Genomic DNA, 18,070 nt, shown 5'->3' with positions numbered 1-18,070 from the left:
ACGGGTGCTGGAATCATAGAATCATAGAATCACCAGGTTGGAAAGGCCCCACTGGATCATCGAGTCCAACCATTCCTAACACTTCCTTAAACCATGTCCCTAAGTACTTCATATGGAACAGCTTTTGGGGAGAGAGCAGGCACACGGCTTGTGTGGGGCTCCTGGTGACATCACAATAACATTTAAACACGACTAAATATGGCTTTTTGGAGGAACCATCACCAGCAGAACCCATGCACGGCACACAGGAGTGAGCATCTGACTCATGAGCTCAAAGCAGCAGCAGGAGGGTGTGAGGTCACCATCAGTGTCACCCTGTGGGAGTCCACAGATGGTCTGAGAAATCAGAGAAATTGGGTATTGACCGTCATCACACAACTGTTCCCACAACGAGACCGGAAAGTCCCGATGAAGAATCTTGGAAGTGAAACAAGTAATATTTAATTGAAAGTTGGCAAGAAAAAGAGTAGATACAGGCAGCACATGGACAGCATTGTTCAACAAAAAAGCTTTAGGCATATGGACAGAGCGGTTGAGCTGTATATCACCCAAACCTCAATTAACACCATTGCAAAAATTGTATTAGAGAAAATTTGCCTTCAAATTGCACCTGAAAAAATCCAAATCTGGAAATATCTTGAGTGGAAAATTTTAGATGCCACAATTAAACTTCAGCAAGTCAAATTGCAAACAGCAGTTAAAACTTTAAACCATTTGCAAAAGCTCCTGACTTGGAAGGGACCTACAAGGACCATCGAGTCCAAGTCCTGTCCCAGCACTGTAACACCCCAACATTCACCCTGTGAGGCTGAGGGCGTTGGGCAAAGGCTTCTTGAACATTGTCAGGCTTGGCGCCTTGACTGCTGCCCTGAGGAGCTGTTCCAGAGCTCCACCACCCTCTGGGGGAAGAACCTTTCCCTGATGTCCAACCTCACCCTCCCCTGGCATCTTTCAGCCTTTCCCTCGTGTCCTGTCCTTGGTCACCAAAGAGAAGAGCTCAGAACTTTCTCCTCTTCCTCCCCTTGTGAGGAACCTGCAGACCACGATGAGGTCTCCCCTCCATCTCCTCTTCTCCAGGCTGACCAGACCAAGTGGCTTCAGCCGCTGCTCACACGGCTTCTCCTCCAAGTCCTTCAGCATCTCCTCTGGATGCTCTCCAGAAGCTTTAGATCCCTGTTACCCCATGGAGCCCCAACTACCACCCAGAGCTCAAGATGGGACACTCAGGGTGCTCCCATGAGAAGCCATCACGGGACACGACTTGCTCTTCTGGCTTTATTAAAGACAATAAATATTGGAATGTGGCCACTCTGGGAGGAGAACTTGGTCCCTCCAAGGCTCAGAAGGGCCACCAGCGCAGCCACTGCAGGCTCCATCTTGGAGTTGGCCTCTTTCTTGACAGCAGGTTGATGGTCTGAGTTGCCACGGAGCCGACCAAGGGATCTGGGTCGTCCCTGAATGGCAGGAGGGCTGCAAGGGCAGGAAGATCAGAGAATCATAAAATGAGTTGGCTTGGAAGGGACCTCAAAGCCCATCCAGTCCCACCCCCTGCCATGGGCAGGGACACCTCCCGCTGGATCAGGTCCTCCAAGCCCCATCCAACCTGGCCTTGAACACCTCCAGGGATGGGGCAGCCCCCGCTGCTCTGGGCAACCTGGGCCAGGGCCTCTCCACCCTCACAGGAGAACATTTCCATATTGGAATGTTCCTCTAAAGTCTCCCTGGACATGAACCCCACCACCTTCAGGGATCCCCAGACGACCCCCAGACCCTTCCAGCCCCACTCATCTCTTTGCTTGGCCAGGAGGAGCAGCTGGGACAAAGCCCACTTAGAAGCTCCTGCGTGGGAATGTCCCCTCTGCCCCCAATACGTTCCTCTGCCCCTGGAGCACCTCCCTGGAGCAGGACCAGGCATGGCAGCTCTGCCCAAGCTCTGTCCCTGCCCCACCAGCCCCAGCCCTGTCCCTCCTCACCGTTGCTGATCTCCAAGATCTTCTCCGAGCTCCAGTTCTTCAGGCGCCATGCGGCCAGACCTGGACAGAGAGCTTGGTCACATCTCCTGCTCCCCAGCTCCTGGCCCCAGCACAGGGGGACACCAGGAAGAGCAGTGCTCAGTTCCTGACCCCACCAGCGTGGTGGACACTCCTGGGGGCAACCAGGGCTCCGGCAGCCACCGGGCTGTCCCGTGCTGCCAGTGTGGTGGCCACCCTCATCATGAAGAGTCTCTTCCTAATGTCTAATCTAGATCTTCCCCCTCCCATTTCAAGCCATTTCCCCTTGTCCTATCACTCCATGGCTTTGGGAGAAGGTTCTACAATCATGAAATGCTTCCATTTGGAAGAACCATAGAGATCACAAAGAGGAGACCCGGGGTGGTGGCTCACCAAGGAACACGACGGCCGCCTTGCGCAAGCTGTCCTGAGGGTCCTGCAGGTAGGACAGGCTCTGCTGCAGGAATTTGTCCACTTGGCTCCTGCTACACTCGAGCTGGAAGGAGAAGAAGGACACAGAGGTGGTCCAGATGCTCCACAGCCACCAGACCAGTCCCTCCTCCCAGCGCCCTCCCTCGCTCCCAGCCAGGAGCCTGGTGGGGCTGAAGTTTGGAGAGAACCTGGATGTGTCCAGACCTCCCTGTCCCACTGCCAGGGCATCTCCTTCAGCATCCAGGGGCAGGGAGGGGAGAGGAGCTGGAGATGAATCTCTGGGGGTGCTTCATGCTCAAGGACAGGGAAGGAGGAGGCATCTCCAAGCTCTGGGTTCAGGGGGACAGTGGTCATCCAGCCCATCCTCACCAAGCACTCTCCAATCATTGTGGTCTGGTACGTCCGGGCCAGGCGGTTGAGGTTCCTCCACCCCAGGAACTCTGAGCAGATCATGAGGGTGTTCCTGGAATCCTGCAGATAAGCAGAGGTTGGGAGATGGTGCCCAGGGAAGGAGACCTGCTGATCCCACCAGGGGCTGAGCTGGAACTGGGTTATGTGACCAGGGCAGGGACACGGGGCAGCCGCCACCTCAGGGATCTCCTGCCACCAGCAGCGGAACCGAGAACCTCAAGAGCTGTTGAGATGGTGTCAGGGGTGGGGACAGGCTGAGGGGCAAAGCCATGTGGGACCAGGGATGCAGTCCTGGAGACACCAAGCACAGGATGGAGGCAGCAGAACGTCCCATCAACCACAGAATTGTGGAATCCCTAGGTTGGAAAAGACCTCAGAGACCAAGTCCAACCGTACCTGTCCACCACTAAACCAGATCTCTGAGCACTTCATCTCCCCATCTTTAAACATCTCCAGGAATGGTGACTCCACCAGCTCCTTGAGAGACGTTCTGGCTCCTGAGAACCCTTTTGGGGAAGAAGTTTTGCCTGGTGTCCCATCTGAACCTGCCCTGGTGCAGCGTGAGTCCATCCCTTCTGGTCCTATCACTTGGGAGAAGAGACCAGACCTCCACACAACCTCTTTTCAGGAAGTTTGGGACAGTGGTGAGGTCTCCCCTCAGCCTCCTCTTCTCCAGGCTAAACAACCCCAGGTCCCTCAGCTGCTCTCCTTGTTCTCCAGGCCCTTCACCAGCTTTGCTGCTCTTCTCTGGAGGCTCCCTAGGACCTCACTGTCCTTCTTGTGGTGCAGGACCCAAAACTGAATGCAGGATTGATGGTGTGGCCTCACCGGTGATGAGTCCAGGGGCAGAAGAACCTCCCTGGACCTTCTGGCCACACTGTTTCTGCTCCAAGCCAAGATGCTATTGGCCACCTTTGCCACCTGGGCCTCTGCTGGCTCACCCTCCAGCAGGACATTGGCTGCTCTGCTCCTTCATCCCACGCTCTGGGTGGGATGAGAGTTGATCCTGAGATGCAGGATGGGTCCTCTATGGCTCCATCTCCCTTCCCACTGCTCTCCCAGCTGGAGAACAAGCTGGGTCTCCTTGCCCTGGACGTGTGCCCCCCCTCGGTGTACACCGAGGTCACCATCCCAGAGCAAGGAGAGTGTGAGGAGCGGGACTTCATCCCTGGGAATGAAGGGCAGACCTTGTCCCAAAGCCCTAGGGGTCTTGGGCACAAGAGCGGTGGGACCCTGGAGACACACATTCCCAAACTGATGTCCACCAACCCTTACCCTGCACACCAGGACCACCCTGGTGGTGTCCACACACCCCTCTCCACCACCCTGGTTGTCGCACCTTGGCCACTGTCCCCATCAGGTCGTTCATGCGGAGGAACAGTGGGAGCAGGGCCCTCTTCACGATCTTCTTCATCTTCTTCTTGTGTCTCCACCCCACAGCCTTCACGGTGTCTCCAAAGAGGACGATGGAGAGCTGGCGCACCTCACTGTGCTCCTGCGAGGGAGGACACGGGATTCATGGAATCACCAGGTTGGAAAAGACCTCTTAGATCATTCGAGTCCAACCATTCCTACCTGCCACTAAACCACATCCCTGAGCACCTCATCTACCCGTCTTTTAAAGATCTCCAGGGATGGGGACTCCACCCCCTCCCTGGGCAGACTCTGCCAGTGCCTGAGGACCCTTTTCTTCCTGATGTCCAGCCTGAACCTCCCCTGGTGCAGCTTGAGGCCATTCCCCCTTGTCCTGTCCCCTGTCACTTGGGAGAAGAGCCCAGCACCCTCCTCTCTACAACCTCCTTTCAGGTCACTGTAGAGAGCAATAAGGTCTCCCCTCAGCCTCCTCTTCTCCAGGCTAAACAACCCAAGGTCCTTCAGCTGCTCCTCGTAAGACTTGTTCTCCAGCCCCTTCACCAGCTTTGGTGCTCTTCTCTGGATGCTCTCCAGGACCTCAATGTCCTTCTTGTAATGCAGGACCCAAAACTCAACCCAGGATTTGAGGTGTGGCCTCACCAGTGCTGCGTCCAGGGGCAGAAGAAGCTCCCTGGACCTGCTGGCCATGCTGTTTCTGAACCAAGCCAAGATGCTATTGGCCTTCTTGGCCACCTGGGCCTCTGCTGGCTCGTGTTCAGCCGCTGTCAACGAACATCCCCAGGTCCTTCTCCTCCAGGCAGCTTTCCAGCCACTCTTGCCCATGCCTGGAGCTACTCGGGGTTGTTGTGGCCCAAGCGCAGGACCTGGCACTTGGCCTTGTTGAACCTCATCCTGTTGGCCTCACCCCATCTATGCAGCCTGTCCAGGTCCTTCTGCAGAACCTCCCTCCCCTCAAGGAGATCGACCCTTCCTCCCAGCTCAGTGTCATCCACGAACTTAGGAAGGGTCCATTCAACACAAGCCAAGATGCCATTGGCCTTCTTGACCACCTGGTCCACTGCTGGCTCATGTTCCACCACTGTCCCCCATCACCCCCAGGTCCTTCTCCCCCAGGCAGCTTTCTACCCACTCTTCCCCCATTCATCCACAGCCTCTCCATGACACGAGCGAGGGCGTTAGCGTGGACAATGCGAGGGTGGACACCCCGAGGCTGGATCTCCAGCCCCAGGGCTTTGGGACAGGCTATGGCTGAATGACCCAGAGACCTGTAGGACCCCATGGGAGAAGCGAGGAGGGTCCTCCTGCCCATGTCCTGCAGGGCTGAGGATCCCACAGCTCCTTACGTCATCAAAGAGGGGCAGGAGCTTCTCCAGCAGTGTCAGAGTGATGGACTTGGCCTCCTCCGTCGTCATGGAATCCATCACATTCTTGATGAGCTGCAAGGCCTTCGTCTTGACACCCTTGTTGGCGTCCTGCAGGTACTCCATGATGTCCGGCAGCAGGACCGGCATCTTTCTGGCCTGTGGAAAACCATTTCCTTCTTGGGTAGGGGGCAAAGACCACGCTGGCCAAGATGCCACCAGCCTCCCATCTGGCTTCCCTTCAGGTGGGATGGGAGCGGCTGAGGAACCTCCTGGCGGACGGTGGATGATAATAGAGATGGAGGAAGAGCTTGAGAAAGGGAAGGGAGAGCAGGAGAGCCGCGTCCACTGCTGAGCCACCCCCTTTCTGACCCTCCTGAAGGTCCACATGTATTTGTGGCTGGAGGCCCTCCAGGAACCCTCCAACAACTCCAGAGCAGGAAGGGTGAGTGGAGACATCACCCACCACCCTGACCTCCAGCTCAAGCCAAGGAGCACATTCCCAACACCCCAGGCCACAGCTCCACGGGTTTCACCACACTCCACTGGTTTCCACCACATTCCACTGGGTTCCACCACACTCCACTGGGTTCCACCACAGCTCCACTGGTTTCCACCACACTCCACTGGTTTCCACCACACCCCACTGGGTTCCAACACAGATCCACTGATTTCTCCACTGTTTTTCACCACACTCCACTGGTTTCTCCACTGGGTTCCAACACAGCTCCACTGGTTTCTCACCATCTCATGGTTGCCTGACAGGATGAGGAGGGCTCGAAGTGCAAATGAGAGCATCATGGGGTTCGATGTCCTCAGGAACCTCTGGGCTTTGTAGAGGACAGCAAAGCCCTTGGTGCCCACTTTCCCGGAGGCCAGGCGCTGCAAGACAGAGCATGGGGAGAGCTGCAGGAGGTGTAGCGTGGCATGCACTGTGATGAGGACAAGGTGGTGGTGGAGAGGGTATCTTCTCCTCAGGCTTGAAGCCACCTCAGGAGGTGCTAAAGATATTCCTCCCACCAAGAACTGCTCTGCTGCTTCTTCTGAACTTGCTGCAGCGGTGCAGGTTGCAGAGCCACGCAGGGGATACAGCGGGAGGGAAGCAGAGCACTGCAAGTCATGGTCACTCACCATCAAGGTCATGATGACCTCCATGTCAATGTTGAAGTCCCTGTGCTGGTCCTCAGGCACTTCCAGCAGCTCCTCCAATACGTTCACCAACGTGTCGGGCAGTGAGATCATCACCTCCCACATGGTCCGGGCAGTCCTGCAGACCCAGAGCGCAGGTTTAGCTGTGCTGCCGTCACCACGGTTCCATGGCTGGTGCAGCTCCTCCACGCCTTGGTGGAGCTGCAGCCCTTTCCCATCCCACCTCCATCAATTGTGGGGCTGAGGGAGGTTCTCCATGGGGCTTGGAGGAGCGTGGTGGCATGGCTTGGGCTTGGCCAGCTCTCCACAGTGGCATGGCTGGTACCTGTCACACGTTGGTGAGATCTCCAAGAGGCTCCTGACTGCTTCCCTGGGTTTCCACAGGATCAGCAGGTGAAGGAGGCAGACCAGGAGCTGGCAGGAATCCTCCGTGTTTATGTAGTCTGCTGTTTTGTGGATGTACCTCATGATATTTGGCACCTGGAAAGGACACAGGTGAGGATGCTGCGGCCACTGGAGAGCATCCATGTCCCATGCATCTACTGCAACTGCTGCCCTTCCCACCCCTCTGCCCCCATAAGAGCTGGGTAAGTGAAGGAGGGAAGAAGAACCAGGCCTGAAAGGTCTCACGGGCAGGACAATCCAGCCCCAGGGAACTTACATCGGTCAGCCAAGATTCAGGGTCCATCAGGACCACCTCCATGACGTTTCTTCCCCTCTGCGTCAAAAGGAAGTCATCTGCTGCCAAGTTCTCAATGGCCTCGAGGAGAACCTCTGTCAGCTGGAGGCATTCTCCAGGCACCTATGGGAGGGAAGAAGCATCACACAGAGCACCCTGATGGTGCTGCTTGGCCAAGCAGTGCAAAGGGCTCTTCCAAGAGATGCCCGGCAGCAGAGACCACAGGGAAGCACAGGTTGAAGTTTCTGCAGGGCAGAAGATGAGAGCAGAAGGTCCTCAGGGCAGCAGGAGGAAGGTTGGTCTCGTGGACACCATCTATTGGCCCTACAGGACACCAGGGCTCGCTGGTGGCCAGGAGGACTGGAGCTGCTGCTGGGACACTGGGGTGCTGCCCATGGATTATCCCCTGTTGGGGACAGCAGGAACCTTCTCCCCAGAGACAGTGAGGCCAAACCAACCCCACAGGTTCTACTCACAGAGTTCTCACTGTGATGCCGTGGAAGAGAGTCCAAGGAGCGACTCCGTCTGCTGTTCTTGATCCCAGATGGCAATGAGATGCTCCCGGAATCCTCTCCTTTCTGGAGCTCTGGGGCCTCTGCATCCCCCTCTGGTGGCTTCTCATCTGCAGAGATGAGAGCAAACACAGATGAGTTGGTGGGACACAGCATCCTCGCCAACAAGCTTCCAAGACAGGGAGAAGGGCTTTAAACACAGCATGGCTGAGGACGGAGGCCAAAAGACCTTGGGGATCAAGTCCAGCCATACCTAACCACTACTAAACCAGATCCGAGAGCACTTCATCTCCCCAGCTTCTAAACCCCTCCAGGGATGGTGACTCCACCACCTCCCTGGGAGCCATTCTGGTGCCTGAGAACCCTTTTGGTGAAGAAATATCTCCTGATGTCCCATCTGAACCTGCCCTGGTGCACCTTGAGGCCATCCCCTCTTGTCCTATCACTTGGGCCAAGAGACCAACAGCCAACCCTCCACAACCTCCTTTCAGGCAGTTGTAGACAGTGATGAGGTCTTCTCTCAGCCTCGTTTTCTCCAGGTTGAACAACCCCAGGTCCCTCGTAAGACTTGTTCTCCAAGCCCCAACCCTTCCCAGCCCTCACTCACCGGGCTGCAGTTGCCAGGTCGTGGTCACCTCGTAGGGCTCCAGCCTGGAGTTTCTCTCCTGGAGCTGCTCCCACCTCCTCCCAGGCCAATATGGGGCCACTGGGGGCTCTTTCTGCCATCCTGAGGGATGAAAGAATTTGGGGATGGGGAGAGATGAGCTTAAGGGAGATGCCTCAGCACCGTGGGGCCGCTGTGGTGTGAGAGAAAGACGTGGTGTGAGCTTGGAGGCTCGTCCAAGGCTTCGTGCTCCTTTCCAGTCACTGTCTGGTCAGGAACTGCCCCGCTGTGGCTGCGCCGGCTGGACCTCACGCCGTGGTGGGTTGTGAGGTCACAATGGTTCCAGCACCACCACTGCTGGGGCTGGGGGGGAGGTGGGGCCTCCACTGCGAGGGGGTGGGAGACGGGTCACCATCACCCATGGTGGCTTTTGGACTGTCCCCATCTGCCCCGGTGTCCCCTCGGCTGTGTCCTCGTCCCCAAGCCCTGTGTCCCCAGCACGGTCCCAGCACCTCCCTAGGAGACCCCTGCCTCACACTTGGGGCTGAAATCATCATTTCTCGGGTTCTAACCTGTCTTTGATTACCCAGAGCCTCTTTTAGGCTCCATAGTTTCATTTTGAAGGTCCAAACCCCCAATTTTTTCTTGGCAGAAAGCTCCTTTTTAGCTTTTTAGCCTCCCTGCGCTCCGGGCCAATCGCGGGGGGTGGGAGCCTCTGTTTAGGTCTCAAAGCCTCGGGTTTAGGGTACAGTTGTAGTTTCCTCTCATTGGCTGCTCCTATCCCTCCTGCCTGGAGACTTTCCTCACAGGAGGCGTTTCTCTGCCCGAGCCTTTCACCGCTCTCAGGCCCCGTCGCGGCCTCTGGGCACTGCCCTGCACAAACCTGCCTGTTCGCAGGGCGCTGCCGGGGCGCGTGGTCCTACACCTGCGTTGGGTGACCTTCCGTCAGTCCACACATCTTTGCCAGTGACAGTCTCCTTCCCTTCCTCCTGACCCATGAGCTGGGAGAAGGTGGGATGGCAACAGCCTTTCAGACTTTGTTTCTCACAAGCGGAACCTTTTTAACAGGCAATAAATTAAACGGCCTTCGGCAAGTCCCCACGTCTGTGCCAGTGCCAGTGACGGTCCCTGACCTCCTTCGCTCTCCCTCGGCCCATGAGCTCTTCTGGTTCACTCTCTCCCTCTGTCCCGTTGGTTCCGGGCAGGGAGGGAGCAGCTGGGGGGGGTCCGTCTGCTGGACAAGGTTAACCCACCACAGGACACATCAGGGCTGCTGTGTCCAGGACGGGGCTCCCAGCACAAGGAAGACCCTGCCCAGCCTGGAGCGAGTCCTGCCCACCCCAGAAGGATGGTTGGGCCTGGAGCACATTATGGACAAGGAGAGGCTGAGAGAGATGGGCTTTGAGAAACCTTTCAGGGGGAAACACTGAGCAAGGCCCCAGGGCAGCTGGGGGATCCCAATCCATGGACGTTCTCCGTGTTGGATGAGACAAGGCCATGAGCCCCTGATGTGTTTGGAGCTGTGTGAGAAAGGGTTTGGCTGAGAGCCCAGCAGTGGCGAGAGCTGTGGGACTGGGGTGCGAGAAATGTCAGTAGGAAATGGGTTCCCTTTTTATTGATAACAGTGGTGGAGTTGGGTATCAGTGAGCAAAGGAGGAGGACAGAGGTGACCATGCAGTAAAAGTCCCTCTTCAGGCATGGGATGTTCAGCCACATATGGAAATGTCTGGGTCGTGGGACCCATCTGGGATGGTTTCCCTGGAGCAGCTTTCTCACAGTCTCCAGAGAACACAGCGCAGACCGGGTCCGTCTCTTTTGCACCGTTGGTCCTTGCTTCCTTCACCATCCCAGCTGGCTCTGCACCGTGAGCACCTGCTGGGTGCCCTCACCTGCACACTCACAGCTCGGCTCCACGCTGGTGTTTTCCTCTCCTGGGCTCTTTCCAGCCCAGCCTCTCCCCACCTGCCCTGTCCTCTCCAACAGCCCAGAGCAATGAAGCAGCCCAGTCTGGGCTGGCCCCATGGCACTGCCCATCCAATGGGGCTGCAGAGCTCTGGCCGTTCACCCACAGCCACAGCCCCTCGGAAGGGCACAGCAGCTCCCAAGAGGCAGAGAGGGCTCTCACGCTGCCCATCAGCCCCAGGGCTGCTGCTTGCAAGAAGGACTAAAGGAAGCGCAGGCCAGGCACTCCCAGGCTCTCCTGCACTCACATTGTAGGTTTTCCTCAGCCTCAGCTGCATTTGACCTCTTCTCTGCCCCCACTGCCCAGGACAGCACGAGCGCCCTGGGCCTCCTCAGGCAGCTCCCACATCTCTCTGGTCTCCCTTCCCGCTGCCTGCTGGTTCCCCACTCACTCCCACAGCGCTTCAGAGTCCTTGTTTGTGGACACCAGGATTCAGGATTTACTTTAGGGGGACATCACCTTTGCGGGTATTTCACCTTCGGAGTCTCCAATCACTCCCAGCCCAGGGCAGATTATGAGTCCCCATCCTCTCCTCACCCCTCCAAATTCATTTCTGAGAGAGACTTGTATGTGCCACCAGTCCTGTCGTACGTGAAGTAGCTGAAGGAGGTAATTGGGAGCCCATATGCAAACTCCACCGCCACTGGACACCAGGAAGAGAGTCTTGAAATACAGAGCTTTGGTTCAGTGGAACCCAATGGTACCATGAGCTTAAACCCAATCACAGGGAGAACCCATGGAGAAAAGACTCTTTTGAAAAAAAAACCAAAAAAACAAACAAACAAACAAAAAACCACCAAAAAACTAGTTATTGGCATCTATTGGCAGCACGTTTCTAGGGGAAATTCTCAACCTTCAAGCACCACAGCTGGGAGATGCCCTTTTATTGACGAGCTCTGATTGGACAGGCCACATCTGACACAATTCTATGGAAGGGTCAGACATCACCTGAACAAACTTCAAGACAAGTAGCATAAACCCAGAAGATTATCTCTGAGTAGGGATATCACAACGGAAACCAGCAGACTCCTGGCCTGAGATCAACTTTGGGAAATGTGTCGATAAGGGCAGGCAGGTTATTGTCGGTGAGACAGCGTCCTTTGGGGCAGTTTGCCTACGGCATCCTTGAACTCCTGATTCCTTAAGCTGTAGATGAGGGGGTTCACTGCCGGAGGCACCACCGCATACAGAAATGACACCACGAGGTCCAGGGAAGGGCAGGAGGTGGATGGAGGTTTCAAGTAGGCAATCAGACCAGTGCTGACAATCAGGGAGACCACGGCCAGGTGAGGGAGGCACATGGAAAAGGCTTTGTGCCGTCCCTGCTCAGAGGGGATCCTCAGCACCGCCCTGAAGATCTGCACATAGGACACCACAATGAAAACAAAACAGCCAAAAGATAAACAGACACCAACCACAAGAAGCCCAACCTCCCTCAAGTAGGAGTGTGAGCAGGAGAGCTTGAGGATGTGTGGGATTTCACAGAAGAACTGGTCCACAGCATTGCCCTGGCAGAGGGGCAGGGAAAATGTATTGGCCGTGTGCAGCAGAGCATAGAGAAACCCAGCGCCCCAGGCAGCTGCTGCCATGTGGACACAAGCTCTGCTGCCCAGGAGGGTCCCGTAGTGCAGGGGTTTGCAGATGGCAACGTAGCGGTCGTAGGACATGACCGTGAGAAGGGTTATCTGTTGAAATGAAAAAGAATAAAACAAAGAGTTGGACCACACATCCTCTGTAGGAAATGGCTCTGTTGTCCCAGAGGGAATTGGCCATTGATTTGGGGACAGTGGTGGAGATGAAGCCCACATCGAGGATGGAGAGGTTGAGGAGGAAGAAGTACATGGGGGTGTGGAGGTGGTGGTCACAGGCGATGGTGGTGATGATGAGGCCGTTGCCCAGGAGGGCAGCCAGGTAGATGCCCAGGAAGAGCCAGAAGTGCAAGAGCTGCAGCTCCCGTGTGTCTGTGAATGCCAGGAGGAGGAACTGGGTGATGGAGCTGCTGTTGGACATCTGGTGGAAATAAGAGAAAAAGACTTGTGGGTTGGAAACTGAAACTAAATAGCTTTAATGAAACAATAATAATGAAAAAAAAATGCTAGTAATAAGAAAATAGTAAAACATGTACAAATATAAGAAATTTCCTGCCCCCTCCACAATGACCACGTCACCACAGATGCTGCAGAACAGGCATTGGGAAAGGTCTCTGGCTGGACTAAGTGGCAGGAGGGAGCTGGACTGCGTGACTGGATTCAGGGACTCATGGATCTGGTAGCAGGGGAAAAGAGACAGATGAGGTCCTCGCTGGACATCAGCAATCAAAGAGCTTGACCTTCATGATCCCTCGGTTTTACACTAAGTATGACATTCATAGAATCATAAGCAGAGTGTTCCCTCAGTCCTCCCCAGGCTAAAAAGTCCCAGGTCCCTCAGCTGCTCCTCATAAAACTTGTTCTCCAGACCCTTCCCAATCCATTCTCCTTCTCTGGAGACATTGCAGCCCCTCAATGTCCTTCTTGCAGTGAGGAGTCCAAAACTGAACACAGAATTCAAGGTGTGGCCTCACCAGCACCAAGCACAGGGACGTGATTACTTCCCTGCTCCTTCTAGCAACGCTCTTTCTGATCCAAGCCAGGATGCTGTTGGAATCTTGCCTACTGCTGCCTCAAATTCAGCTGCTGTCGACCAGCACACACAGGATCCTTTTTTGTCAGGCATTTTTCCAGCCTCTCTTCCCCAAGCCTGGAGCATTGCCTGGGGATGTTGTGACCAAAGTGCAGGACACAGCACTTGACCTTGTCAAACCTCACACGAGTGACCTCAGGCCACGGATTCAGTCGGTCCAAGTCCCTCTGCAGAGCCTTCCTGCCTTTAAGCACATCAACACTCCCACTGAACTTGGTGTGCAAACTGACTGAGGGAGCACTCAATTCCCTCATCCAGGTGATGGATAAAGATATTAGAAAGAACTGGCCCCAACATGGAGCCCTGGGGATACCACTTGTGACTGGCTGCAAACTGAGTGGTGCCAACTGAATGAACTAAGTTCACTGGGTTTCTCAGAGAACTGGCTGTGCGCAGGTGCAGAAGGTTTGCTTTCCTTGCTGTGAAAAATAAATAGACTAAAAAATTAAATGTGATGTATTTCAGTAAACCATAAACCACTCTCCTCTTCTGTATACTAAGTGCAAACTGCATCTAAAGCTGTCAGCCTTTGCAGGGACTGTCCATACAAGAACACTTTGAGACCAAGAAATGAAAAGGACAGATATAAACACAATGAAAGAGTTGGCTGAAGAGACATTGAGACATACAACCATAAGAGGGGAGAGTTTTAAATTCTCAGAAACTGCAATCAGCAGTTACATAGCTTTTTAAGAGCATCTTTGAGCTCCTGGTTCCTCAAGCTGTAGATGAGGGGGTTTACTACAGGAGGCACCAATGAGTAGAGAACAGTAACCACCAGGTCCAGGGATGGAGAAGAGATTGATTGGGGCTTCAGGTAAGCAAAAAACGAGGTGCTGAGAAAAAGGGAGACCACGGCCAGATGAGGGAGGCACATAGAAAAGGCTTTGTGCTGTCCCTGCTCAGAGGGGATCCTCAGCACAGCCCTGAAGATCTGAACATAGGACACCACAATGAAAACAAAACAACCAAAACCAAAAAACGCAGTGACTACAAGAAGCCCATCTTCCTTGAGATCAGAATCTAAGCAGGAGAGCTTGAGGATCTGTGGGATTTCACAGAAGAACTGATCCACAACATTGCCCTGGCAGAGGGACAGGGAAAATGTATTGGCCGTGTGCAGCAGAGCATTGAGAAACGCAGCGCCCCAGGCAGCTGCTGCCATGTGGACACAAGCTCTGCTGCCCAGGAGGGTCCCGTAGTGCAGGGGTTTGCAGATGGCAACGTAGCGGTCGTAGGACATGACAGTGAGGAGATAAAACTCTGCTGTAGCACAGGAAAAGAAAAAAAATATCTGTGTCGCACATCCCAAGTAGGAAATGGCCCTTGTGTCCCAGAGAGAATTGGCCATGGATTTGGGGACAGTGGTGGAGATGGAGCCCAGGTCTAGAACAGAGAGGTTGAGGAGGAAGAAGTACATGGGGGTGTGGAGGTGGTGGTCACAGGTGATGGTGGTGATGATGAGGCCGTTGCCCAGGAGGGCAGCCAGGTAGATGCCCAGGAAGAGCCAGAAGTGCAAGAGCTGCAGCTCCCGTGTGTCTGCGAATGCCAGGAGGAGGAACTGTGTGATGGAGCTGCTGTTGGACATCTGCTGCCTCTGGTCATGGGGCACTGTCAGAAGGGAAAGGGCAGGGACAAGTTAGGGGAGACTTCTCTGAGACAAATCAAAGCCATTTCTCATTCCCCTCCCCTGCTGCTCACACCCTGTCCGTTTTCTCACAGCCTTTCCTTCAGTTCCGAGCCTGGAGCCCTGCTTGGTGCCGGCTGAATGAGCCGGGAGGAGCAGGGCCTCTGCCCGCTGGCTGCCAGGACTCAGCCCTGCTCTGCAGCAGGGGGTGATGGGGACGGTGGGGACAGGGGACACTGCTGGGGTTCTGCTTTGTCCTGGGGAACTGCTCCTGGTGCAGAAGGGCCTGTCAGCATCTGCACTGCCAGGGATGAGGAACTGAGAGGGCAGAAGGGAGGCTGAGAGGTTTGGGTTTATACAGCTCCTTCTGCCACCCTGGGCAGTGTTCTTGGATGTCAGAACCCCTCAGTGTCTCTGCTGCACTCAGGGAGAGCAGAGGGAGTCCTGTGAGGTGAGAGCATTGCCTGTGGCTCAGTGCAGAGGGAGGGGAGCTGCTCTGTCCCTCGCTCTTGTTCCTGCTGCCCTGGGCTTCTGCCTTTCAGAGACAGATTAATTACACTTTCATATTCACCTTCAAACCCATGAGGATCTTCTAAAAGGAGACAAACCCACTGCCAAGCACTGAGTGTCCAACCCTTTCCCAAGGTCTCAGCATTCCACTTTCAGCCCAGGACACACACAGCTCATTTCACAAACCCAACAGCATTTCCTTGGCTGCAGCATCTCTGTGCTTTTCCACAGATATTCAGGTAACACAAAGATGTGATAGGACAGGTTTGCATCCTGGAGAGCTGCTCAGTGCCTTGGGAGGAAACCTCAAGGAAAGCCAAGTGTACTGATGATGATCTGTCAGTACAGAATAGTCTGCTAATTCCTGAGGAATGCACTGCCCACAGCCCCACAGAAGATCAGTGCCTGACTCTGCAACTCCCATCCCCAGAGAGCCTGGCAGGGAGAATAAGGGAAAAATAACAAGACCAGAGACAAGGGGAGAAAGAGGGAGAAAGAGAGTGAGGGTCTGTCTGCGAGAGGCCAGGGCAGAGGCAGCCGGGCACACAGACAGCGTTCCCCTTCCCCAGCTGTGCTCGCCCCCTCCCAGACACCAACCTTGCCGGGCAGTTGCTCTCAGCCCCTGGGCTCTGGAGAGGGCACTGGAGCTGTGGCTGCAGAGGAGGGGGTTCAGCCCTGGAGCCCAGAGCCCTGAGGGCAGAGGCTTTGCTGGGTGGGAGAGGAGGCAAGGGGGCTTGCTCAGAGGAAGGGGCTGCCCTGGAGGGGAGCACACAGAGCTCTCTGAATTCTCCCTCCCACTACATCTCTGTATTTATTCTCCTCTCATTCCATGATCGAATGCCTTCCGCTGGAGATTTTCCTCCTGGAGGTGTTTCCCTGTCCATGCCTTCTCCCTGTCAGTGCTCACAGACCCCATCTGACCCTCTCTGCTCTCCCCTGGCCCTACACAATCCTGCCTGTTTGCCGGGTAAAGCTGGGCACAGGGTCTTGTTTATAAGCAGAAAAGGACAGCACAGACTGAGCCTGGTGGGTCCAGCAGAGGTGATGCTGGTGGTGTCCGTGGGCAGAGGAGCAGCTGGAGACACTTTTGGAGGCTCCTATCAGACCTACTGACCACTCAAGGACACAGCTTAAGGGTCTCCCTCATTTCTTCAATCATGACAGACTTTATTTTTCCACTTTTCCACTGCAATTCCCCAAGGGCAGGAAAGTGAAAAGGCAAACTCAGGAGAGTTCCTTATCTTTAATGTAATCTCTGCCCTGATCTTCCCTTTAGAATATCCTCTTAGAAATATCCTGAAGGCATTTGGAGCTGTGAGCAGCCCTGACTCACACAGCACCTCCTGAAAGCAGAAAGACCCTCTCCTGCCAGGAGGTGCTTCTTCCCCCCATACCTTCTCTCTGTCCCTCCATGGGGAACTCCCCGGGCAGGCTGAGCACTCACTCTGTTTTTCTCTCTGCTGGAGAAACAGCAAGAGCCCTCCTGACAGATCCCACAGGCTGTGGCTGTGTTGGCTTTAGGAGATCCTTCCAGGAACAGCACCTGCATTGTCCTGCACCCAGAGACTCACCTGGAGAAGGACTGTGAAGATTTTCTCCAAATGAAGCCTCCTCTTTCCTCCCACCCCACGCTGCCTTTCCCCTCTCTGTGCCTCCCTCCTCTGCCCTCGCTGCCTGCAGGCAGTGCCCTCAGCCCTGCTGGGCTTTGCAGAGGAGCTGCTCCTGCCCAGAGATGGCTCTTTGTAGCGCTGCCCACTTGCCACCAGCTCCCTCCGTGCCAGGAGCCCAGCCCAGCTCAGCAGCAGAGGAGCAGCCCAAGGCAGCCCTTTCTCTGCCCCCTCGGGGCTCCCTCCAGGTGTCCCTGGGGCTCCAGGGGAACCTGCTGAGAAACAGCCTGAAGCCATCCCTCATCTTCCCTCCCTCAGCTGGCAGAGACACTTCTGTCCTGCACTGTCATTGCTCCTATTACAAAAATAACTGGGCACAAGAGTCACTTCATGTTTGTCTTTTCATTAGACAGGACACCAGGAACATGATCTCATTTCTCCAGGCTGGGAGAATGTATTCCACTGAGTGAATTTAGGTAATTCATTGTGGATCTTTTGGCCCGGGACTAGAAAGACATTCAGCACTCTTCTGTCCCAGCCATGATTCTGTTCCAGGCAAAGCCTTTGCACACACGGGGTCTTGGACGCGTGGTCCCAGGTATCCTCATGGCAGGGATGAGCTTGCCTGGTGCCACAGCTGCAGGGCAAATGGGCAGCAATGCCCTCAGCCAGGGGCACAGGCAGGAGGAGCTGGAGCCGTTCCTGTGGGAGGCAGATCTGGGACATGGTCACACAGCTCAGGACAGATGGTCTCTAAGGACAGCATCCTCCAAGCTCAGCAAGGGTCCAGGCTGAGAGTCGGTCTCAACTTGAAAGGCCATTCAAGGGCCCCATGATGAGTGTTTGCTGCTTCAGGAACAGTAAAATCACAATATTTTATGTTTGTTTCAGAAATGGTCAGTGGATGAACAGGGAAGCTAAAGGCTATCCCTCAGATCTTGTCCCCTCTGATTCCATTTCTGGATGTCTGAAAGAGAAGGGGACTGGGTTTCCCTTGGGTACATTGTGTCCCACCATCCTGCTATGACACAGCCCTTCTATGACCCAACACTTATGACCTGATACTTCTCTGACCCGACTCCTCTATGACCAGACGCTTACAGGAGCTGTGCCTTCTATGACCCAGCCTTTCTGTGACCTGAGCCATTTATGACCTCCCTCCTCTAAT

The 18,070-nt window shown here is 55.0% G+C and overlaps 1 protein-coding gene and 1 pseudogene across 1 annotated transcript; both read right to left on the bottom strand.

Annotated features, from left to right (window-relative positions):
- Positions 1-11,552: 11,552 nt before the first annotated feature.
- Positions 11,553-12,486, bottom strand: LOC128850594 (olfactory receptor 14A16-like; annotated as a pseudogene).
- Positions 12,487-13,828: 1,342 nt separating this feature from the next.
- Positions 13,829-14,746, bottom strand: LOC128850598 (olfactory receptor 14A16-like). The gene has a single exon (XM_054055556.1). The coding sequence runs from the start codon at positions 14,744-14,746 to the stop codon at positions 13,829-13,831; it is 918 nt and encodes a 305-aa protein (XP_053911531.1).
- Positions 14,747-18,070: the final 3,324 nt, after the last annotated feature.

The sequence above is a fragment of the Cuculus canorus genome, unplaced genomic scaffold, assembly GCF_017976375.1.
Source record: "Cuculus canorus isolate bCucCan1 unplaced genomic scaffold, bCucCan1.pri scaffold_111_arrow_ctg1, whole genome shotgun sequence".
NCBI lineage: Eukaryota > Metazoa > Chordata > Aves > Cuculiformes > Cuculidae > Cuculus > Cuculus canorus.
Note: the sequence above shows the minus strand (reverse complement) of the source record. Positions and strands in the feature narration are given on the sequence as shown.